This window comes from Bufo bufo, chromosome 6 (genome assembly GCF_905171765.1).
Source record: "Bufo bufo chromosome 6, aBufBuf1.1, whole genome shotgun sequence".
NCBI lineage: Eukaryota > Metazoa > Chordata > Amphibia > Anura > Bufonidae > Bufo > Bufo bufo.
The window spans coordinates 105,058,588-105,084,105 of record NC_053394.1 but is presented as its reverse complement, the minus strand read 5'-3'; the positions used below and the strand labels follow the sequence as shown (position 1 = coordinate 105,084,105).

Genomic DNA, 25,518 nt, shown 5'->3' with positions numbered 1-25,518 from the left:
AAGTGACCAAAACATCAGCCAGGAAGCATAGGAACTGAGAAGTGGTCTGTGGTCACCACTTGCAGAACCACTCCTTTATTGGGGGTGTCTTGCTAATTGCCTATAATTTCCACCTGTTGTCTATCCATTTGCACAACAGCATGTGAAATTGATTGTCACTCAGTGTTGCTTCCTAAGTGGACCGTTTGATTTCACAGAAGTGTGATTGACTTGGAGTTACATTGTGTTGTTTAAGTGTTCCCTTTATTTTTTTGAGCAGTGTAGCATTCTTAATACAGAATGCTTACTAAAATGTGGCTTGAGGGGTTAAAAAAAAAATAAAAAAATTAACTCACCTCATCCTCTTGTTAGCGCAGCCGGCATCGTCTTCTTTCTTCTTCTTTCAGGACCTGCAAAAGGACCTTTGATGACGTTTTCGCGCTCACCACGTGGTGAGCGTGGTGACGTCAGTGCAGGTCCTGCTGAATGAAGATAGAAGATCCTTCTATCTTCATTCAGCAGGACTTGCGCTGATGTCACCGCGCTCACGTCATCAAAGGTCCTTTTGCAGGTCCTGAGCGCTGCATACGGGAGCTGACAGGGTCCCATTAGTATCTGCAGAATAAATGCTCTCTGGATCTCACAGTGCCAACACTATTAGTTTTAAAAAAAATAGTGGTAGGTTGTGGTGGCTCACTAGCAAGTAGTTTAGGTATGGTGCTGCAAGCTCATATAGAGGGAATCACCCCACCCTCTCTTAAAGGCAAATGTAGTAATAGAATAATGAGCGAGCACTCATACACTTGGCAACCAGATTGACATAAGCAGAAAATATTTATTAAATCCCCATAAAATACAAGTAATAAAATTTATAAGAACAATGTAGCAATAATATACAACATTACAGTCACATATATTGTGGTAGATATGATCGACACTATATTCATATGACTCAATAGTGTCGATAAATTCAATAATATATATCACACCAAGAAACTTCAAGTATATGCTGTTATTTGGGAAAGAGGGGGTATTATCTTCTAGAGCTCTATCCCAATTTGGGAAACTGAATGTCACTGGAAATGCTGTAGGTGTATTCACTGGGAGCGCAATATGTTCATAAAGTGTCCACAGGAATCCTGATAATGTGAAAAGTCTCTTATCCTTTTAAGCTCGATATGAGCTTTGGATTGAAGAAAACTTTAAATCGATGTTTGGCTTACCGTCTAGCGTCTGCTGTCTCCCTATTGCTTCAATGGAGCTTTAAATATTTGCCGGCTTATTCAGTCGCTCCATACAGCAAGCTGGTTTGAATTTCGCGGGAGTTCCAAAGATCGCAGGAGTTGCCAGTCTGTTCCGCAATTTCCTTTGGTGCAGCTTTCGACGATAAGAATAGTTAATCCTTTACTGTAGAGATTTTCTTCTGTATGGCCATACAGTATTATCGGAGGCTTTTCAATGCAGGTACATCACTTGTTTCACCATACGCGTTACGGGTAGATTCACTCTCCCTTCCTCAGTGGTCCTTCTATTAGTTTTAAGGGGGTTTTCCAGGTGTTTAATGTCGATGGCCTATCCTCTGGATAGGAGTTCAGAATCTGATCAATGGTGGTCCGACACCCCGCCAATCAACTGTTGGAGGCGCGGTTGTCCAGTGAGCGCTGTGGGCACCAAGCACAACCATCCATTGTATAGCGGCTGTGCGTGATATCGCAGCTCAGCCTCATTCATTTGAATAGGACTGAGCTGCACCTAGGCCGTGTGACTGATGACCGTGACATAACTGGAATGCCGAGTGTCTTCAAACAGCGTATCGGGAGTCGGACCCCCGCCAATCTGATATTGATGACCTATCTTGAGGACAGGCCATCAAAATCTCGAAGAACCCCTTTAAGTTCCTTATTGCTTATATAATTGAAAAATATTCGTTGATGTTTTTACTTTGGCATTGACAAATGAGCTCAATGTAAAATATTAAAATCCATACAATGAGTGTAACTTTAGTATCAAATACAGACAATTTTTAAAAATTGTTGACCTTTTCTCCACTACAATTTTGTGCAGGTACGCCAGGCGCTTACACAAAACACTGAGACGATTGGTCCCTGACTCCGATGTGCGATTTCTGTTGTCCGAGAGCGGCAGCGGTAAGGGAGCGGCTATGGTGACGGCAGTGGCCTACCGGCTTGCCGAGCAGCGGAGACAGATGGATGAGACACTTGAGGAGTTCACCCTCACTCATGAGCAGCTGTTGGAGGTGAAGAGAAGGATGCGGATCGAGATGGAGAACGGACTGAAGAAGAAGACTAATGAGATTGCAAAAGTGAAAATGTTGCCAACGTTCGTTCGCAGTACACCAGATGGCTCTGGTAAGGATCGCTATCTATAAATTATTGAGGGGGAAGCACAATGCGTGGTTTGTCTGGGGGACATAGTCGTAGAACATCCATGCATCATTTATGGTGGACAGTGGTCAAGGTCCTAAACTTCAAATTCCACATTCATAACAACAGGAAAGTCATCCAGAATTGCCATATGCTACAGAATTAAGGTATTACTTACCGTATGTAAAAATTCTGTGAATATGGTGCACGATCAGCATGTGTCCGTACCATGTTTCCAGGTCTAAACATTATGTATGACGTTCACCAGTTTTCATTACTTTAAAGGGTTATTCCCATCTCAGACATTGATGGCATATCACTAGGATATGCCATCAGTGTCACTCCTATCTCCTGATTGGGGCCCCTGAAGTGAAGGAGAGCACACCGCACATGGAGAGCTATGGAAGGAGTATGGGCACCTTAAAGGAGTATTCCAGCTTTTAGATATTGATGGCCTATCCTCAGCTGTTTTTGTAGACGCCAGTGCAGGAAACTAAACAGTGAGCAGAGCTGAAGGCAGACGGCTCCGTCCACGGTGTAGTGACTGTGAACGTCACATGAATGGGAGCTGAGTTGCAGTATACTGGCTCAGGCAGTACACACTGGATGGAGACTTCTGCTTCTGGCTCTGTCCACTGTTTAGTTCCCAGTGCCGGCAGTTACTGAAAACAGCTGATCGGTGGGGCTGCCGGGTGTTGGACCTCCACCGATCTGACATTGATTACCTATCTGGAGGATAGGTCGTCAATATCTAAGGGTACTTTCACACTAGTGTTATTCTTTTCCGGTATTGAAATCTGGTAAAGGGTCTCAATACTGGAAAAAAACGCATCAGTTTTGTCCTAATGCATTCTGAATGGAAAGCAATCCGTTCAGTATACATCAGGATGTCTTCCGTTCTGTCTCTTGTACGGTACTAGACCGGACAAAATACTGCAGCTTGCTGCGGTATTTTTTACGGCCAAAATCCCAGAACAATACCGCACTTGCCGGATCCGGCATTAATTTCCATAGAGATGTATTAATGCCAGAATCGGTACCAAGTGTTCCAGAAATTGGCGCATAGCTGGATCCAGTTTTCCGGTCTGCACATGCGCCAGGATATAGGAGGAGCTACTTTCTCTTTTGAGCTTTGAAAAAATGTAAATACCGGATCTGTTATTCCGGATGATTCCGGATGAGCCAGATCTCGCTAGCTGTCTTACATTTAGACCTGAGCTGGATATGCTGAAGGTATGTAGAGGCTGGCACCTCTACATAACTTCTGCAGATCCACCGCCTGCGCAGGGGCTTATAAAGACCGGCGTCTAAAACACTGGTTTTAATAAGTGACCTCCTTTGTTTTTTGCTAATGATGTATCATGTATATTTGTGTGCCGCATAGTGCTTATCTTGTTTCATTGCTTTCTAGAAAATGGTGATTTTCTGGCACTGGACCTTGGAGGAACAAACTTTAGAGTTTTACTTGTCAAGATCCGTAGTGGCAAAAGAAGAACAGTGGAAATGCATAATAAAATCTATGCCATTCCTACAGATGTCATGCAAGGGACTGGGGACGAAGTAAGTCAAATACATCATGACTACATTTATCCTTCTAGTCCAATATGGAAAGCTATGGATTTAAATACGTGTATTAAAGGGTATCCCCACCTTTGACAATCCTGACTTATTAGAGGGGTTCTTTTGAAAATAAGCAGCTAATAGAGTGTCCATGTGCGGGCACCCCCCTGTAGATCAGCTCTAATCTGTGAGGGAACCTGGCAGTAAGCGTTCAGTTTTCCTGCAGCGCCACCACAGGGGGAATAAAGCATTACACAGTGTCCCTTTAAATCAGTCGGTTTTCTTTGTAATACAGCAAATAGTGGCCAATAGGAAAGAGAAAGGCGCTCATAGGGTAAGTATCTTCAGCAAATCGAATTTCTACTGTAAGAAATGGTTTGCTCACCTATTACGGTTGCACCAACTGGGCGCAACCACAATGATGGCCAAGTGAAGAGAATCAACGGTTGGTGCAGCCTAGATTTGTCCGATCACCTTGGGCAGGAGCCAACCCACCACTCGGGTAACGGTAGGAAAAAAGAAACGCTGAACCTTACGTCGAGCGTATGGACCGTAGAGGGCGCACTAACACAACTGGTCCATACGCTCGACATAAAGTTCAGCGTTTCTTCTTTCTTTGTAATACAGGACAGTTCGGGTCCTCCAAAGCAAGCGAAGATAAAGATCATGAACAGGGGACCCCCCTCTATTTCATTAGAATTCCCTAATAGGGTATATGAAAGTGGACAATTTGGGCAGTCCCTTCAAGACTTTATTAAGGCATTGTTGCCTTAAATGCTAAATCAATTGTAAAAATGCACACGTCGCCAGCTAAATAGAACAACAAAAAATAGAAACTTTTGATACATTATATGTAGGTGCTAGATGAGATACAAGATCTACTTGCTCTTAAAATCTTTTATTGTTTAAAGGGTTTGTCCAACAGAGCGAAATTATTTGGAAAGCGCTCAGCCGCATAGTGACCTGCTTCAGCCAGTGATTAGCTGAGCAGGTATTTCCTGTGTGTTGAGATGGGACCAGGCCACCATGCCATTCTCATGAGTATTCAAGGTACACTTGCAGTACTGTCACATTAAAGGGGTTCTGCAGTTATTTTAAACTGATGATCTATCCTCTGGATAGATCATCAGCATCTGATCGGCGGGAGTCCGACACCCGGGAAACCCGCCGATCAGCTGTTTGAGAAGGCAGCGGGGCTGCGGCCTTCTCGCTGTTTACCGCAGGCCCAGTGATGTCATGACTAGTATCACTGGCCTGGGCGGGGCTAAGCTCTATTCACTTGAATGGAGCTTAGCCCCGTCCAGGCTAGTGATACTAGTTGTGACATCACTGGGCCTGCAATAAACAGCGAGAAGGCCGCGGCGCTACTGCCAGCGCCGCTGCCTTCTCAAACAGCTGATCGGCGGTCCCGGGTGTCGGACCCCCGCTGATCACATGCTGATGATCTATCCAGAGGATAGATCATCAGTTTAAAATAACTGCAGAACCCCTTTAAAGCTGAATATCTTGGCTGTATAGAAAGAAGTCAAATTTGACGGCAGGCCATAGGTCAGGGAGACACATAGTTTGTCACTCCTGCATTGGCGTCTATACTGACTAGTCAAACTGTTGCTCTTTAAAGGTGTATTCTGTCCTAGGATGTCATGGACGGTCCACGTTCCTGTGTTTAGCTTGCTTGACAGATCTTCTCTTTTTTCAGCTATTCGATCACATTGTTCACTGCATCTCTGATTTCCTGGATTACATGGGAATTAAAGGGGCACGACTTCCTCTGGGATTCACTTTCTCTTTCCCCTGCAAGCAAACCAGTTTGGATGCTGTGAGTCACTTGGGCGATGATGGGAGCTTTAAAAAAAAAAATATATATATATATATATATATATATATATATACCTTATTTAGTATTTTTATTTTATTTTAGGCTACTTTCACACTAGCGTTGTTTGAATCCGGCGTTCAATTCCGACAACGGAACTGCCCGCTGGATCCGGAAAAAACGTGTGAAAACGGATTACATTTGAATCCTGATCAGGATTTTGATCACAATGAAAAAATGCATTGGAAAAAACGGATCCGCCATTTATGCACTTTAACTTTTTTTTCACATTTTTCGGGTTTAACATGCAAAAGCCAGATCCGGTTTGACGGAACACATGGCTCCGTCGGCGTTAATGCAAGTCAACGGGAAAAAGGCCGGATCCGGCGTTCAGTCAAAGTGTTCAGGATTTTTGTCCGGAGGTAAAAATACAACATGCTACGGTTTTCTGAAAAGCCTGATCAGTCAAAAAGACTGAACTGAAGACATCCTGATGCATCCTGAACGGATTGCTCTCCATTCAGAATGCATTAGGATAAAACTGATCAGTTCTTTTCCGGTATAGAACCCCTAGGACGGAACTCAGTTCCCAAAAAGAAAAACGCTAGTGTGAAAGTACCCTTAGTGGTCACTTAAAGGAGCATTTCAGTCTACAATAAGAATTTGTCAATGATATCAATATGTATGGAACGGTCATTTTATAATATACTTTACTTACCTGTGTGGGATGTATCTGGAGATTGGAATTCAGGCGCCCATCCTCTAAGATCTTCCAGACCAGAGTGTGTTACCACCATGAGTGGTCCGTAGTCTGTGCTGGATGCCTTCCTCCAGTCATAACTTGGGGAAGGATTCCGGCATCGCCTTCTGGACACCTATGGTGGTGACGTTCTTTGGACCGGAAGACAGAAGAAGAGAAGTGGATGTGATATCGGTGGGAACTTCTTCACTGGCTCGTGTGACTGGAGTCTGGATCTCAAGATACAACACAGGTAAGTAAGGGCTGGTTCACATTGGCGTTATTGAATTCCGTTATAGGTTGCGTAATAACAGAGTTATAACGGAATATAATGGATTTCTAGGATGGAATGAAAAACAGGACTATATTTTCCGTCATATATAACGGAACCAAACTGAACCGTTATGTGTCCCTATAGTGCTGTATTAGGACATAGCAAAACAGAATGCCTCTTAAAGGCTTCCGTTTTGCATTCCGTTAAGAGTCATAATGAACCTTTAACGGAATTTAATAACGCCAATTCGAACCCGCCCTAATGTATATTATAAAATAGCGTTTCCATACATACTAAAATCAAACATATACTTATTTTGAACTGGGTGTAACTACAGGTCAGAGTTTTGGCAGATTAGGGCTTTGACCCTGACTTGTGATCTAACAATGCATGTCTGTCTACAGGGTATCCTGCTAACGTGGACTAAGGGCTTTAAAGCAACTGACTGCGAGGGTGAAGATGTGGTTAACCTGCTGAGGGAAGGAATCAAGAGGAGAGAGGTATGTACGATGAAGAACTCCTCCGTTACTGTTTGTTTCACACCCTCCAGGACCTCATTTATAATGGCGCTATTCAATATGTGAAATGTAATCTTCTCGAAGGTACCAGAGAATCCAAGGTACCAGAGATTCTATAAAGCTGTCATTTATGTCATATTGGGCAACGTTTCGGCCCCACAGGGCCTTTTTCAAGGTTTTTAATATGACCTAAATAAAACATTGGAGTGTTACAGAATCTCTGCATTGGATTCTGCGCTTCAGAGAAGAGCAGGCGGTATACACGTATTTATTCACATGCAGACTACAACGGAGCCCACAGCCTTGTGAAGGATCAGCCTGGGTGGTTGCACTGGGCATATATCCTGAGTTCAGGTGGCAGGATCTACCCCATATGGTTTGGTGCAGAGTGTACCAGGGAATTGGCTCTCAGATGTGCTGCTTAGTGCCAGTCGGCTGAGACGTGCAGTGTCCGATTACCGGACATCGCAGAATATCAGTTCTGGATTAACAGTATGACATCATCTTTTAAAACAGGAATTTGACCTTGACGTAGTTGCTATAGTAAACGACACGGTTGGGACAATGATGACTTGTGCATATGAAGATCCAAACTGTGAAATTGGTCTCATTGTGGGTAAGTACGCATTCCATAAACATGTCACCCATTTGACCGCAAGTTTGGACAGCTGTTTATGTGACTCCCATAGAAGTAAATGGAGAAAGCCACGCACATGCAGGATATGGGACCCACATCTATCAGTTTAGTTAATATCTTGTGGCTATGCTGTTAAACATAGAAATACCCAATTTCAGCTTTACACTCAAATCACCCTCCTATAGTAATAAGCGTAACCATTAAAATGGTATGAATTTATTTTCCCAGCTGCATTTGATCCAGATATCAGCATCCAGATATACATAATGCACCCATCTGTAAATGTTGACTGCCGCTGGTCAACAGAATGTTGGTCTTCTGCTATTACCATAGTTAAAGGGGTTATCTCATGATTAATGTGAAAAAATGAATATCAGACATCATATGGTGCAATACAATTTCTTTCTAACAAACTGGGAACCAGCCGTGTACCTCACATGGATCCAGAGATCTCCCATTTCTCAGGGTGTGACCTTTCTACAGCAGCTAGTGGTAGTTGAGGGATGGAACTGAGCATGTGCGGCCATCTCCGTGAGCAGGACAGAGAAATTAGAAAAAGAGCAAACAGCAGGTGGCGCTGTACAGATAGAGTTCAGTGAATAGCTCACTGGCTATACAAAATGATGTATATATATATATATTAAAATTATGTGCAATTTCTAAAGTATTCAGAACCAGTGTCCTGGCTTGAAAAATGTAGAATATTTTTTTGTGGGACAACCCCTTTAATACGTTTTTGTCTATATATCTTTATGTATATACATTGAGCATGTCTTCTTTTGTGTTAGGTACCGGCAGTAATGCATGCTACATGGAAGAGACAAAAAATATAGAAATGGTAGATGGGGATGAAGGGAGAATGTGTGTCAACATGGAATGGGGAGCCTTCGGTGACAGTGGATGTCTGGATGATATCCGAACAAAATATGACAAAGCTGTGGATGAACTGTCCCTAAATTCAGGAAAGCAGAGGTAATAAAACTCAGACATCCAACTAAGCTAAATACTTGAAAACCTGCATGTATAGTATCTGCATTAAATCTCTTTTATATTTCTAGATATGAGAAAATGATAAGTGGAATGTACTTAGGAGAAATTGTAAGAAACATTCTAATGGACTTTACCAAGCGAGGATTTCTGTTCCGTGGCCAGATCTCTGAGGCATTGAAAACTAGGAGTATCTTTGAAACAAAATTCCTTTCTCAGATTGAGAGGTAGGTGATGGGTATAATGTGCGTGCGGGTATTAAAAGAAGTGTCTTCTTGTACAACTGAAAATGTTGCTCTTTTTCTGCCGCCTGAATAGATGTGAGGGTTCACTATATGAATGGGTTCTCCAGCTCATGGAAATGTTTGATCTAAAGGTTAGAATGGTATAAGAAACAAACTGAGGAATGCTCACCTTACCGATCCCTAGCTATGTCCTAGGTCCCCCGCCGGTCTCTGTATCCTGGACTCTAGCATTGACATTTTAACATGGATGTTGCAGCCACCTGTCAGAGCTCTGATTCTGTTTCTGATTGCCGGCTCTGCTTCTGCTGGTTTAGACAGAGAGAGGGGACTTACTGAAGGCTTACTTTTTGCTGGGTGAATTGTAGTCTTTATTGGTACAATTTTTTTTTGGTGGAGGTGAGGTAACCAAGAGATAGCACTTCTGGCACTGTGAATTTTTTAATGGCATTCACCATGGTGGGATTAAAGGTGTCATTAAAAATTACAACTTGTCTGGCAAAAAACACTTGAATGAGATTGAGCTGTGCCTAGGCCATGACCACTGATGTTACTGGCCTACGAACGGGGCTGCAGCACTCCCTGGAGGCCTCTTCAAACAGCTGAGCGGCGGGGTGCCTGGAGTCTGACCTCCACCAATCACATACCGGTGACCTATCCAGAGAAGTCATTAGTATTAGGGTGCGGCCACACGGTCAAGTTTACTGATGCAGTTTTGGAAGCCAAAATCAGGAGTGGGTGTTAAATGGAGAGAGAATCTAAAGGACAGATATGACTTCTCTTTTTTTAATTCACTCCTGGTCTTGGCTTCCAAAACTGCAAGCAGAAACCTGACCATGTGGTCGTATCCTTAACCCCTTAGTGACCACCCATATGCCTTTTTACAGTGGTCACTAAGGGTCCTTAGGCTGGGCCGTCACATTTTTACGGGTCCCCAGGCAGCGGCGAGCGGGGACCCGGCTCTCACATGAGAGCCGCAGTCCTGCTCTAACAGCCCGGACCAGCAGGAGTGCCGATCCGGGCTGTTTAACGCTTTACAAGCCACGGGTAATGGCGTCTGCCGCATGTAAAGCGCTGACAGAGGGACCGGACTCCCTCTGTCTCCCATTGGCTACCCGCAAATGCGATCGCGGGATGCCGATGTGTGTAAGGGCAGGCTGAGGTCTTATAAAGGCCCCAAGCCTACCTTGAATAGTTTCCAGCAGGCTGTGCCTCTCTGGCGCAGCCTGCTGGTCAATGTCAGTATAGCACTGACATTAAAATATAGGGATAGTGCATTGCATTTTAAAATCGATCTGAATATTGTCTGTTATAGTCCCCGTGTGGGACTATTAAGTGGTAAAAAAAAGTCAATAGAAAATATGCTTTTCATGAAAAATATAAAAAAAAAACATTTCCCCCCATATGTTTGGTATTGCCTCGTCCGTAACGACCCAGACTACATAAATATCATGTAAATTATCCCCTACGGTGAATGCCAAAAAAACATAATAGCAAGAGATCAAAAAGCGTAATTTACCCCAAAATGATACCAAAGAAAAATACAAGTTGTCCCGCAAAAATCAAGCCCTCGCACAACTCCATAGAAAGAAAAATAAAAAAGTTATGGGTCTTGGGAAGCAGCGATGCAAAAACTTTTTTTTCCTTTTAAAAAATTGCTAAAAAGTAGTAAAACATAAATAAAACTATATGTATTTGGTATCACTGTAATTGTACTGACCTGGCTTCCTGTGGATGAGCGCGACATTCTCCAGTGTTGCTCCAAAGAATGAAGATGTTATGTTATTTATACCGAAAAGTGAATGCCGTAAAGTTTATAATGTAAAAACGCAGTGGCAGTATTGCTGTTTTCCCCATCTCCCTCCCAGAAAGAGTTAATAAAGTTAATCAGAAAGCTATGTGTACCCAAAAATGGCGCCATTAAAAACAACAACTTTTCCCATAAAAACTAGCCCTCATACAGCTATATAGACGGAAAAATAAAAAAGTTATAGCTCTTGGAAGGCGAAGATGAAAAAAGGAAGAAAAACGCTTGGTCAGGAAGGCCCAAAACAGGCTGGTCATTAAGGGGTTAAACACTCAGACAACCAGGGGATTTGGAAATTAATAAGAGCAGAACTTCAGTATATTTAGATTTTTAAAATGGTGTTTCACTTTAAGCTCCAAATACCTGGACGCAGGGAACCCTCTTGTTTGTAGATGAGGAATACTGAAATATGTGATACTAACGAGATGCTGTATCTTTTTTCATACAGTGATAGGTTAGCGTTGCTGCAAGTACGATCAATCCTTCAGCAGCTGGGTCTGAACAGCACCTGCGATGACAGTATAATTGTCAAAGAAGTCTGTGGCGTTGTATCTAGAAGAGCGGCCCAGTTGTGTGGGGCAGGGATGGCAGCTGTGGTAGATAAGATCCGGGAAAACAGAGGCCTCGACCATTTGGAGGTCACCGTTGGTGTTGATGGAACTCTCTATAAATTACATCCACAGTGAGTAAAGCAATTTGAATAAAGTAGTGTAACTTTACAGTAGGTGATCGCATCATTTACATGCAGCAATTATCTCCTCTACATTGGCGAAGAGCAATTGCTTCTGCGATTGATGATCCTCATACGGATTCATTTTTTTCTGGGCAGCAGATCCCTGTTTATACAGCATGATCTGCTGCCCAAAAATTGTGATTTTGGTGTCGGGATCAATAATGTTTTCACTCAATGAAATAATGTTTGCCTGTACGTTGGTTGATTGGCGGCACGTTTACACAGTCAAGTTATAGGGAATAAGCCTTCATATGAACGTTCATTCCCAGTAATCTGCCTGTGTAAAGGACGCCTTTAAAGGATTTGCCCAGCTAGAAAAAACTATATGTGTTTTAAAAAGAAGATTTACAATTTATTTACTTGAATTACTCGTAACAAAGACCAGCGGGTCAGCAATATACGGGCCCCGTCGATTTTTGCACCACATCACAGAGGCAGACCCATTCACTTGAATGGGTGCGCAATGGGGAAGGTCTGGTGCGGCTTGGAAGCACAATGAAGTGCTTCCGTGTGGTTTCTGTCGGTGCCTCCGCACAGCAATAAAGTAGTGCATGCACAACTTTTTTGCGGTGCCGACGGTTGGATGCGGATCCTGGACCCTATTTAAGTGAATGGGTCCGCGTCCGCATGCAGCGGCCCTACTTTTGGTGCCCGTGCATTGTGCTTGGGCCCTGCCGACATGAGCCCTTGTACAGTTATGCTTACAAATTGTACATGTCAGGTTGATGGTCGCTCTTTCATTGGTTCCGGTCAATGAGTAGACTGTAGGTGCGAGAATCTTGTAAGATATCAAGATTGACAAGGGTCATGGACATGCCGGTCTATGATGTCCTGCCTAGAAAAGGCGCAGGCCCTGTCACTAATTAGGCGCTTCCTCCGGCAGTCCGTGCGTCTGAACAGAAATCGACAGCAACTCGGAGCTGCCATAAATGATGACAAATGTTCTGGCCACACAACCCCCCCCCCCCCCCATTCCTTCCCACAAACCCCGATTTGGGAAAGTGGTGAGGGAGGCATAGAAATGCCAGTTGCTTAAAAAGAGGAAAGCGCTTGTGAGTGATTGTTAGAAAAGCATACACCTGAATGAAGGGGCCCCCCTACTGTCTGCTATGCACAGCTCCATACTTTGGCTGGCATTGCATCTCAGTTCCATTCACTTCAGTTGATGAGCTAGGGGGGTGCCAGGAGTCAGAGACTCCACCATTCGGATATTGACCCCCTGTCCCAAAGTTTTAACTAGATGTATATTAGAAAATTGTTCAACATCCTATTCGCTACATAAATCTAATCATTAAAACCAGACTACCTCATTAACCCTTCAAATCCACACCAAATGTTGAGCATGGTGCCCTGCTGACAAGGGGTCTAGGGGGACACAACCGGCCACTGGAACTGGAAACCGTGCAAAGTATTAAAATGTTGTAGCCCACGTCACCACGATAGTATTAACGGCTTTGACATTGTGTTGGCTGATGGGAATAGTGTAAAAACTGAATGAAGTTTTCTGGGCATTTAAATTAACCATTTAATTGCTTCTACTTGCAGCTTTTCCAGAATAATGCACCAGACTGTCGTCGATCTTGCTCCAAAGTGTAACGTGTCCTTCCTCCTCTCAGAAGATGGCAGCGGGAAGGGCGCAGCATTGATCACAGCCGTTGGGTGTAGACTCCGTGACACTGAACAGCATTAAAGATTGCATCGTCATGCTTGTGTTTTCCTGCCTTTCCAGCACTTTTCATTTCAAGCAGTAATCGTAACAAGGCTGGGACCTTCCGTCCCGTACTGTCCATAGAAATTTAAGCATGGGGGAATAGAAGACCACCATAGGAAGAGTATTGTCTCTAGCACTGGCTATTTCTGGACTCCTGTCTGCATCACAAACCCTATGTTTTAGGCCATGTATGTCTGTTTATAATTTATTACTATTATTTTATACTTTATTTATCAGCTTGTTAAGATATCCATAGAGTTTCCCTATTCATTTCCATTATATTTACAGTTAGGTCTCTAAAACTGGGTCCCACCAGCCATACATGAAAGCAATTTACTAAGGGTGTTACTTTATTCCATTCTCTATTGCATATGACTACTGGAGGCAATATACACATAGATGACGTCCTGGGCATAAAGGGCTGTATGGGTTTCAGAATATACCTAGGAGCACAGGACACAACACCGGGGACGTCTGGTGCCAGTGACATCTCTCATTGCTTGTATGAATAGTGTTGTGTTACCAGTACGTATGTTTTGTTCAAAATGTCGGGCAAAACTCAACCTGTTCAATGGGGCGGCACATTTGTAGCTGCTACTTGGCCCCCCAGAATCTGAGAGGTTGTACACGTTTCTATGAATATTTTGTTGCACTGTGATTGGATGTATTCAGATAGGTGTGCATTTCTGTTTTTAATCTCTGTGTTCTTAAGAAAAATGTCTGACAGATGACGTTTAGGTCAGACAACCATATTATGCCACATCAGAGTCACTCATGTCATTTATCCACTTAATAAAGTTTTCCAATGTGCGTCTTGTGGTCGTGCGAACTCAATTATACCAAAGCAACATGAAAAATGACCACCCAAAGAGGCTGCAAACCCAATTAAATGGTACAATAGTAGATATTTTTTTTATTTATTTAGGTTTTCGAGATAACTGAACCTATGCATCTATGAAGATAGAACACCTGAAAAACTTAATGTGATTGAGCTGAGATTATAGTATGAACTACTAGTGGTGCTTGGTCAGTGATCACACAGCCAAGATGGTGCACTCTTTATTTTTGGGTTCTGCAGCAGGGTATATGTTGAGGCAGGGTCACATTAATTAATACTGGGTGGCATCTCCCCTTGCAGCGGCGATACACGCTGCCACTCTGGCATGGTAATGGTCACACGGATCCTTGATATCCTCCTGCGGGAAGTCATTCCAAGCTCTAACAACTTGGAGCCGTAGTTCAGACAAGATGGTTGTTGGCTGCAGTACATGGGAGATCTGTCTCTGCATCCAGTCCCAGATGTTTTTGATTAGGGAGACATCTGGCCAGGAAAGCTGCTGGACACCGTGAAGACCACATTGTCTAGTGTGGGCAGTGTGTGGACAGGCATTATCTTGTTGGAAGGCCACATCTTCTGAGTCAAAAAAGTCAGTAGGACTGGATCCGCAATGTCTTGGACCAAAGGCTGGTCAATGTTCCCTTCACGAATATCAGACTGGAACGGCCATGGTAGCTAATGATGCCCCACACCATGATGGCAGTAGGCACTCTCCAGTCCTCCTGTGAATTCTGATGTGACCATCATTAGTCCGAAGGCAGAACCTGCTTTCACCACTGAACAGTGTAGTTTGCTGTTGATGGCGGATACCATTTTCTGGTAGTGTATATTGTGTCTCCAGAATATACTAGGAAAGCATGTTTTGCCGGCTAAGTGCACTCAGGGATATAGCTATAAGTGGTGTAGAGGTAGCAGTGGCTCCTGGTCATAGAGGGGGCCCAAAGGTCCCTCTACTGGAAAAGAAAACACTAGTATTTTAAATGGAAAGTGGTAATAGAGGAACTTGTTACAGATTTTGCATTGGGGACACTTTAAGATCATTCCTTACCAAAACGAAAGGCTCATTTAGTCGAGTAGATAATAGTTCAGGCAACTGGCGACACGAGTGACCTACTGACACAATGACAGCGACATCAGAGAGTATCATGTACAATTTGTTCATATATTCCATCGTGTACTTGCTTAAATGATAATCCTTGGAAGATATGGAGGGAAAGTTAATAAGACTGGTGTTTTGAGCCGGGTTTAATCCCTGTTCCACTGGTGTCAGATGCGCCACAATTATTAAGAAATGCAAGTCAATAACTGTGATGCATCCCAGTTGTGTCAGAACAGAAATCTATGTCATCTCTCATTCAGGTATCATTCAGTCTAGTTTTCTGATGTACATTATGATAAATGTGCCTGACTGCCTACGCCTGGCCTTACTCCGCACCAAAAGGTACCAAGCACTGCGCAAAACTGCCAAGTCGGGTTTGCACCAAAATTTGCAACTATTTGACGTCAGAAAACTGGCACAGCTGGTTTAATAGCTCCCCCTCCTATCGTAACAGGGTTCCCTGACACCAGATACTGCTGTTTGTATGGCCGGGCACTGCGGGCAGGGTGCAAAGGTAAAGAAAGTCTCATCTGTCAATGACGTTCCAGGTCCAGCACCGCGCTCCCCTCTTCTCTGTTTACAGTCCTCGTTGGACCAGAAGTGCGACATGCCATCTACATGCATATTACAACTGACGGCCTGTCATTAGACTCGGTGGTCGTGGTCAGGCACAGCATGGTACTGCTCCTAGTTCCATGTTCCAGTCTAGAAGAGGAGAAAGGAACTGGGTGCTGGACTTGGAGCTCCAGTGAAAAGTGAGACTATTTTTTTTATCTTTTGGACCCTATCCGGCCATGTAAACAGGTGTTCCCGTCTCGGGTCTGTAGTTTAGACTATAATAGTGCTGCAACCCAATATAGATGGTTTTTCACAAACACTATGGGGTAGATTAACTAGTGCTGTTCAAATGTATCTTAGACTGGACACTATAAAAATGTGGAAGATTTATTACAGTGGCTGATGCTGGATGGTACATCTCACGCACCCTTAGATGGTGTGGCCTAGGCTTTTACCACTTATGTGGCTTACTTTGTGCTGGAAACGTGCCTGGATTTAGGTGTATTTTTATCTCATCTAAAATCGGTGGCAGACTGGCCATAGACCTCATTGGGCTGAGGCTCATGGGGCAGCTGAGCTCTCCTCGGGTACATAATGATCTGACATTCCCAGAGTTAATTAATGTTTGGAGCATCAGGTACTTACGTTCACGGCTTAGAACCTGAGGTGCTCTGCTCAATTCAACGGTATCCCCATTATCAGGGGGGTGATAGAGTTGAATACTGTGGCATCCTGCCCTGCCGTTCACCCTCAGAGGAAACAGGCCACTAGGCTTGAAGCCTCTGAGGCAGTGTACAGATGTCCTAGGGCAGGGATCAGCAACATTCGGCACTCAAGGTGTTCTGAAACTACAACTCCCAGAATGCCCCATTCACTGCTATGGGAGTTGTGAGAACAGCCGAGAATGTTTGCATGATGGGATTTGTAGTTTCACAGCAGCTGGAGTGCCAAAGGTTGCTGATCCCTGTACTAGGGACCAAGCATCTAAGGCCTCTTGTTGGAATAGGCCTGTGCCCACCACTGCAGATGGTATGGCTGACCATGCCTACTTGTGTTGCCCCACCTTCTGTCAGTTTGGTTGGACCACTTTTAGTTTTTTTTCCAGGGCAACTTTAAAGGGATTCTGTCAGCTGGATTTTAGTAACAGAGCTTTTGACATCACCACATCAGTCTCCTTGATTTGTTTTCAAATATACCAGTATTACTGCCATCTGTCTTGTCATTTTGTAAAAAAAAACAAAAAAAAAATGCTTTTATTAATATGCTTATTACCTCCGTAATGTGCCCAAGGGGCTGTCCCTCTGGCCATTGGTGCCCAGCCATGCCCATTCTCTAGGAGCCCAGGACCGCCCCCACTGCTAATTATTCACTCCTCTCATCGCCGAAGGTGCGCCGTAATCTCGCGCATGCACCCTTGATCCACTGCAAGGTGTCCTGGCAGCAGCCTCAGCATAACGAAGCGCGCATGCCCCAGCTGTCTGCGCACTTCGCTCGTGGGCGCTGACCAGTGGATCCAGGGCGCATGCGCGAGATTACGGCGCACCTTCGGCGATGAGAGGAGTGAATAATTAGCAGTGGGGGCGGTGCTGGGCTCCTAGAGAATGGGCATGGCTGGGCACCAATGGCCAGAGGGACAGCCCCTTGGGCACATTACTGAGGTAATTAGCATATTAATAAAAGCGATTTATTTTATTTTTTTACAAAATGACAAGACAGATGGCAGTAATACTGGTATATTTTAAAACAAATTGAGGAGACTGATGTGGTGATGTCAAAAGCTCTGTTACTAAAATCCAGCTGACAGAATCCCTTTAAGTTGCCAGTCCGCCCCTGTCTAAAGTCAAGTCCCCTTTGTCGCTAAGTTTATCCCTCCCTGCCTGATAAATGTGGTGCACAGCCTTGGCATCAGAATTCTGCCGCATTTGCAATGGTAAATCTGCCCCATGTATTCCAGAACTTGGCTGCTCGTTGCCAGATATCTTCACTTCACAAAAATAGTATTTAAATGGTCACTAGAGTTATCAACAAACTTTGCATGAATCAATGCTATGAGTGAATGCATGTCTACCAAGTGTCCCTCTTTTCGAGTGACAGTCCCTATTATTGTCTCCAGTCCTGCTGTCTGTTTTTGCTCCTTAAATGTCCCTCTTTTGTGACTTGGGAAATAAATGTGCATTGATAAGCTTTTGAAACGTCTCCAATAACTGTATATTAGACCTCAACTTAAATTGCCTTAGGGCTCATGCACACGACCGTATGCCCTCCGAGACATACGGTCCATATATCCCGGAGCGGCATTGATCGTATGCACAGAAGCGCACAGCATCATAGATTACAATGATGCTGTGCACGTCGGGCCGCCCGCGGGGCTATTGTCCCGGACTCCGCACGTCGGGCCGCCCGCGGGGCTATTGTCCCGGACTCCTAAGATCATATAAGTGCAGGACAATAGCACCGCGGGGGCGGCCCGACGTGCACAGCATCATTGTAATTGTAATTGTGTGCTCCCGTGCGCACGATCAATGCCGCTCCGGGATATATGGCCTGCTCACGGATCGTATGTCTCGGCGGGCATACGGTCGTGTGCAAGGGCCCTTAATCAGATGATTTTTATGCTAATATTTAAAGGGACTGCACGTGCTGTAAAAAAAAAACTAAAAACTTATACTCACCACACCAATCCCCTGCCGCTGCAGTTCTCATGATGGAAGTGTCCCTGCTACACCCCACATACTGCTACTGTTTCCACACGGCAGGACATGGCTGTGAATGCTACTCAGCCGCTCACTGGCTCCAGCCATGACCCTCCTCAGGCAGGGATTGGATCTCCTCTTTGACTGTCCAAACAATTGGGGATGGTATGGCCAATATATGAAACATTGTATTATATGTTATTAGTTAAAAATGTCTCTTTATTCCACATGAGCCACCTTCTTCTGGAAAAAGAGGACGTATGGTCACTCTAGTTATATGTCATCTATTCTGCCATGGACTTGCGCTGGACAGCCTCCTGTATTCTCCTTCCCTTACTCTCTGGCTCCCCAGTACAAACCTCTTTATTGATGCACTAGAAAGAGTTTTAAAAATATTTATGAACAAAATTAGGAATAGTAACAAAATTGGCGCAACATTGTAGTAAGATCATTAAAGGGAGTCTGTCACCATCTTCAGTCATGTCAAACTGTTAATACCCCATTGTGGGTCACATACAGATTAGGCTTTCCGTTTGTGAGATCCGTTCAGGGCTCTCACAAGCGGTCCAAAACGGATCAGTTTTGCTCTAATGCATTCTGAATGGAAAAGGATCTGCTCAGAATGCATCAGTTTGCCTCCAATCAGTCTCCATTCCGCTTGCAGTGTTTTGGTGTCCGTCTGACGAAACTGAGCCAAACGGATCCGTTCTGACACACAATGTAAGTCAATGGGGACGGATCAATTTTCTATGACACAATCTGGCACAATAGAAAACTGATCCGTCCTCCATTGACTTTCAATGGTGTTCAAGACGGATCCGTCTTGGCTATGTTAAAGATAATACAAAAAATCCCATCTGAACGGATGCAGATGGTTGTATGTGTGAAAGTAGTCTAACCCATGGTACCTTTTTTCGCCTCTTTTGTGGCTGCAATTTTCCAAAAACGAAGTTTAAACTGTATGCAAATGGAGTCTGGAAGTGCCCAGGGGTGTGTTTGCTGCTCCAGCGTTTTTCTGCAAAAACTCCTCCCCTCTATCGCAGTTATCCTGCCCAGTATCCATGTGATGGGCCTATCACGAAAACCAGTGCCGTCCCGTGCATGCGCCGCAGAATACCCACTGTCAGCAGTGGTATCGTTTAACCTAATGAGCATGCACTGCTTAGGGTGGGTTCGCATCAGCGTTATGGATTCCGTCATTTTCCGTTTTAACTATGTTATAACGGAATCCATAACGCTGATGTGAGCCCACCCTTACTGGAAATGTGTTGACTGCTTGAACAATAAAGAAGTCAGTAAGTGGCGCATGCGCATTAAGTTGAAGTATGCCGCTGTCCACAGTGGGTGTCGTGCGGCACATGCTGAACATAGGCACGTCACATGGGTACTGGGCAGGCTAACTGCGATAGAGGGGAGACATTTTTGCTGAATAATGTTTGGGGGGCCTGGGCACTTGGAGGGGCAAACACCGCCCCTGGGCACATGCAACCCTCATTTTCATATGGTTTAAACTTAGTTTTTGGAAAATTGCAGCCACAGAAGTGGTGAAAAAAGGTACCATGTGTTATCTGTGTGTGTGACCCACAACGAGGTTTTAACAACTTGACCACACTGAAGTTGGTGACAGACTCCCTTTAACACAAAAGTATCTGTTCTGAAACCTTAAAGGGGTATTCCCATCTCAGACAATGGATATGCCCCCATTGTCTGATAGGTGTGAGGGTCCCACCTCCGGGACCCACACCTACACTGAGTACAGAGCCCAGAAAGTTATGGAGGGCGCACTGCGCATGCACAGCTGTCCTTCATTCATTTCTATGGGGCCACGAGAATAGCCGAGCCCTGGCTCAGCTATTTCCGTCAGCCCCCAAGAAATTAATGGGAGCGGTGGCCCCGCAAGTGCAATGCGCTCCTATTCACTACTGTTGCCTGATCCTGGAAAACCCAGGGTCCTGCGGCCACGCACCTATCACACAATGGGGGCATATCCTAGCGATAGGCCCCCATTGTCTCAGATGGGAAAAAGCCGTTAATAGAAAGATTGCCATTGGTGCAATTTATATTTTGTCCAGAAGATGTCACCCAAGTTCTATTCACAGGATTGTTTTAGGCCAGGGATGCATGTGATGGAAAATCTAGTGAAAAAACACATGAAAAACCACAACAAAACTGCATGTTTTACGTGTGTTTTTTGCAGCAGAAAAGCCAGCAGACTTCACCCTCTCCATTGCAAAGGGTGAAATCCGCAAGAGAAATCCGCTGACGTACTGCAGATTTGGAATCCGCAATACCGCAGCTGTTTTTTTTACGCAGCATGTCAGTGAGAATTCTGAAAATCTCATCCACATTCCTGGTACTGTACAATGCTGTACAATCCTGGATAACCCCTTTAAAAAATTGAATTAGTCTGGGAGGTTGCAGGGTGTGTAGACTGAGCATCCAAATGACCTCTCCTGAAATCTATTTTGTACAGAGTATAAGGGATATGATCGATGACCGTCATCCTGATCAGATCCAAGTCGCCATCCAGGATTAACCAATAAGAAAAAGCTGATTAGCTCACCTCAGCGTTCACGGACAGTCAGAGCAGGTGTAAATGAGATCCAGCATTGTCCTCCCATATTTTTATTGGAGTTCCTTTAAAAACACAGCATAAGGGCTCTTGCACACCATCCTATGTATTTTGCGGTCCGCAAAACACGGATCCACAAAAAATCTGGATGACGTTTGTGTGCATTCCGTATTTTGCAGAAAAGAACAGCCGGCCCCTAATAGAACAGTCCTATCCTTGTCTGTTATGCGGACAATAATAGGACATGTTCTATTTTTTTTTTTTTTGCGGAACGGAAAGACGGACATACGGAAACGGAATGCACACAAAGTAACTTCCGTTTTTTTTTGGGAACCCATTGGAATGAATGGTTCTACATATGGTCCGCAAAAAAACGGAACGGACACGGAAACTGTTTGTGTGCATGAGCCCTAAGCATCATTAGAATAGGGGTACACCTCCAGCATGTATACATAGGGAAACCCCCAGTCCTTTCATTTTGTTCAAGGATCCTTACTCAGGATGAAAGATGCTGCAGAGTGACAACAGCTCACTGCATAAGGGGTTAAAATGTCTCTTTAGGGCTCATGCACACGACCGTATGCCCTCCGAGACATGCGGGGCATATGTCCCGGAGCGGCATACATCGTGTGCACGGGAGCGCACAGCATCATAGGCATCGGGCCGCCCGCGGGGATATAAGATCATATGAGTGCGGGACAATAGTTCCGCAGGCGGCCGGATGCGCACAGCATCATCGTAACCTATGATGCTGTGCGCTCCCGAGCGCACGATGTATGCCGCTTCGGGACATATGGCCCGCATGTCTCGGAGGGCATACGGTCATGTGCATGAGCCCTCACCCTGTGTAATATGCAGGGTCCACCCTGACGGCTGTAAATTGGGTTAACAGGCCCGGGGGAATGGTTTCTAGGTTGGCTGCTCCACACATCCCCTCCTGTGACGGGTTGCTACTTAGTGAGTTCACTAGTCTCTCTGTGTGTGTGTGACTGAGAGGAAGAGAAGGAGCAAAGCAGCCCTGGGAATGAGGCCAGACAGCCAAGGGATTTAAAGGGATTTTCTGGGATTGCCATGGTTTTTAACAAATATGCTCATGTAGTCACATACCTCATTTTTACTCCCATTTGGACGCGTTTTCACCATCTAAACCAATCACTAGGGATTTTTTCTATTCTGTATAAAGCACTTTCCACTTCCTGTTGGTGTATTCAACCAAAACCTTTAAAGGGAATTTCACCAGCGACCTTCCTGTCCAACTGTTTGCCTAGACAAATAGCTGTAGTTCACCTGATGTTTCTATTTTGTTATCTGAGGCTCTGTTCCCGAGTTACAGTATGATACTTTTTTGTAATTCAGCCTTTGGTGCAATGGGACCATTACCATTGCTCTTGTTGCACCCAAGCTCCTCTCTTTACTGGCCAGCCCCTCCCTCACTGCTTTGTTTGACAGGGCTAGGCAGTGGCAAAGCAGCCAGTGAAAGGATGGCCAAGGAAAGGAGCTGAGCTCGGCTGCAACAAGAGCAATGTTGACACCCTTATTGCACCAAGGGCTTAATTTGCATATCAAGAACACGTATCCTAACTCTGGAAAGGAGCCTTGGATCAACAAAAGAAAGACAGTGTTTTAAGCAGGTGAACCACAGCTCCAGTATGTGTCTATGTAAACAGTTTTCTAGAGAGGTACCTGGTGACACATTGAGACAGAGCCCAATACCAGCCTCTGAGGAAGCAAGTGAGACATACTCTGAGTGGACAGCATCCATTAAGGAGAGGTGCGTGATAAAAAGGCGGTAGAGCTCTCCGGCAGGCTGTTCCAGCATTGACTATAATGGGGTCCGGCAGAGAACCGGACGCTATCCGGCAAATATGCCAAGGATCGGCCATTCAAAAACCACTGCATGCCTTGTTGCCATGTTTTTTTCCAGCCATTCTCTGCTGGACCAGCCAGATGTGAAATCAGCCTAAGGCCTCTTTCATACGGGCGTCATGGATTTGGGCCGGATAAGATGAGGGTGCGTCGCGGGAAAACGCACAATTTTTCCGCACGAGTGCAAAACATTGTAATGCGTTTTGCACGCGCGTGAGAAAAATCGGCATGTGTGGTACTCAAACCCGAACCCGGACTTCTTCACAGAAGTTCAGGTTTGGGTTAGGTGTTGTGTAGATTGTGTTATTTTCCCTTATAACATGGTTATAAGGGAAAATAATAGCATTCTGAATACAGAATGCATAGTACAATAGGGCTGGAAGGATTAAAAAAAATAATTTAACTCACCTTAATGCACTTGTTCGTGCAGCCCAGCGTCTCTTCTGTCTTCTTTCTTCAGGACCTGGGTAAAGGACCTTTAATGACGTCACTGCGCTCATCACATGGTAAATCACACGATCCATCACCATGGTGATGGATCATGTGATGGACCATGTGATGAGCGCAGTGACGTCACCACAGGTCCTTTGCCTACTGCACAGCAAAGATGAAGACAGAAGAGATGCCGGCTGCGCGAACAAGTGTATTAAGGTGAGTTAAATTAATTTTTTTTAACCCCTCCAGCCCTATTGTACTATGCATTCTGTATTAAGAATGCTATTTTTTTCCCTTATAACCATGTTATAAGGGAAAATAATAATGATCAGGTGCCCACCCCGATCGTCTCCTAGCAACCGTGAGTGAAAATCACACCGCATCCGCACTTGCTTGCGGATGCTAGTGATTTTCAAGCAGCCCCATTCACTTCTATGGGACCTGCGTTGCGTGAAAAACGCACAAAGTAGAGTATGCTGCGATTTTCACGCAACGCACAAGTGATGCGTGAAAATCACCTCTCATGTGCACAGCCCCATAGAAATGAATGGGTCCGGATTCAGTGCGGGTGCAATGCGTTCACCTCACGCATTGCACCCGCGCGGAAGTCTCATCCATGTGAAAGAGGCCTAAGATTCTGAGATTCACAACACAAATGTCTAGGGCAGGGGTGTCAAACTCAAATTCATCGGGGGCCGCATCAGCAGTTTGGTCACCCTCAAAGGGCCGGAAAACTTAGAGTTACTTGGCTTGGCCCTTGGGGATCTCGGACGCCACTTCCACACTTTGGCCGGGGGCTCGGTGGAGCTGATGAGGTGTTTTATCCTAATGAGAAAGATTTCATAATAAGTATTTGGAGAAGGGGCAGAGGGATAGCAGAGCAGGGAGAGGCTGGTGCTGCTACTAGGGGGTCATACCATGGGGGAGTAATAAAGCCCACCATAATGCCCCCCCCCCCCCCCAGTGCCAGTAATAATAACCCCCTATGCCAGTAATAGCAGCCCCCAGTAATAACAGCCCCCGGTAATAAGAGCCCCTCTGTGCCAGTAATAACAGCCCCCAGTAATAAGAGCCCCTCTGTGCCAGTAATAACAGCCCCCAGTAATAAGAGCCCCTCTGTGCCAGTAATAACAGCCCCCAGTAATAAGAGCCCCTCTGTGCCAGTAATAACAGCCCCCAGTAATAAGAGCCCCTCTGTGTCAGTAATAACAGCCCCCAGTAATAACAGCCCCTCTGTGCCAGTAATAACAGCCCCCAGTAATAAGAGCCCCTCTGTGCCAGTAATAACAGCCCCCAGTAATAACAGCCCCTCTGTGCCAGTAATAACAGCCCCCAGTAATAAGAGCCCCTCTGTGCCAGTAATAACAGCCCCCAGTAATAAGAGCCCCTCTGTGTCAGTAATAACAGCCCCCAGTAATAAGAGCCCCTCTGTGCCAGTAATAACAGCCCCCAGTAATAACAGCCCCTCTGTGCCAGTAATAACAGCCCCCAGTAATAAGAGCCCCTCTGTGCCAGTAATAACAGCCCCCAGTAATAAGAGCCCCTCTGTGCTAGTAATAACAGCCCCCAGTAATAAGAGCCCCTCTGTGTCAGTAATAACAGCCCCCAGTATTAAGAGCGCCTCTGTGCCAGTAATAACAGCCCCCAGTAATAACAGCCCCTCTGTGTCAGTAATAACAGCCCCTCTGTGCCAGTAATAACAGCCCCCAGTAATAACAGCCCCTCTGTGCCAGTAATAACAGCCCCCAGTAATAACAGCCCCTCTGTGCCAGTAATAACAGCCCCCAGTAATAACAGCCCCTCTGTGCCAGTAATAACAGCCCCCAGTAATAAGAGCCCCTCTGTGTCAGTAATAACAGCCCCCAGTAATAAGAGCCCCTCTGTGTCAGTAATAACAGCCCCCCGCCAGTAATAAAAGCCCCTCTGTGCCAGTAATAACAGCCCCCAGTAATAAGAGCCCCTCTGTGTCAGTAATAACAGCCCCCAGTAATAAGAGCCCCTCTGTGCCAGTAATAACAGCCCCCAGTAATAAGAGCCCCTCTGTGCCAGTAATAACAGCCCCCAGTAATA

General features: G+C 45.0%; 1 protein-coding gene across 1 annotated transcript in view; it reads left to right on the top strand.

The window, feature by feature from the left end:
• The window catches only part of HK1 (hexokinase 1), a 70,714-nt gene extending 56,516 nt beyond the window's left edge, over positions 1-14,198 (top strand). The window contains exons 10-18 of the mRNA XM_040438044.1: positions 2,044-2,348; positions 3,775-3,923; positions 5,623-5,742; positions 7,157-7,252; positions 7,787-7,886; positions 8,696-8,879; positions 8,966-9,121; positions 11,392-11,625; positions 13,222-14,198. Coding sequence (XP_040293978.1) covers positions 2,044-2,348; positions 3,775-3,923; positions 5,623-5,742; positions 7,157-7,252; positions 7,787-7,886; positions 8,696-8,879; positions 8,966-9,121; positions 11,392-11,625; positions 13,222-13,366 — 1,489 coding nt within the window. The 3' untranslated portion in view covers positions 13,367-14,198. The remainder of the gene's footprint in view (positions 1-2,043; positions 2,349-3,774; positions 3,924-5,622; positions 5,743-7,156; positions 7,253-7,786; positions 7,887-8,695; positions 8,880-8,965; positions 9,122-11,391; positions 11,626-13,221) is intronic.
• Positions 14,199-25,518: the final 11,320 nt, after the last annotated feature.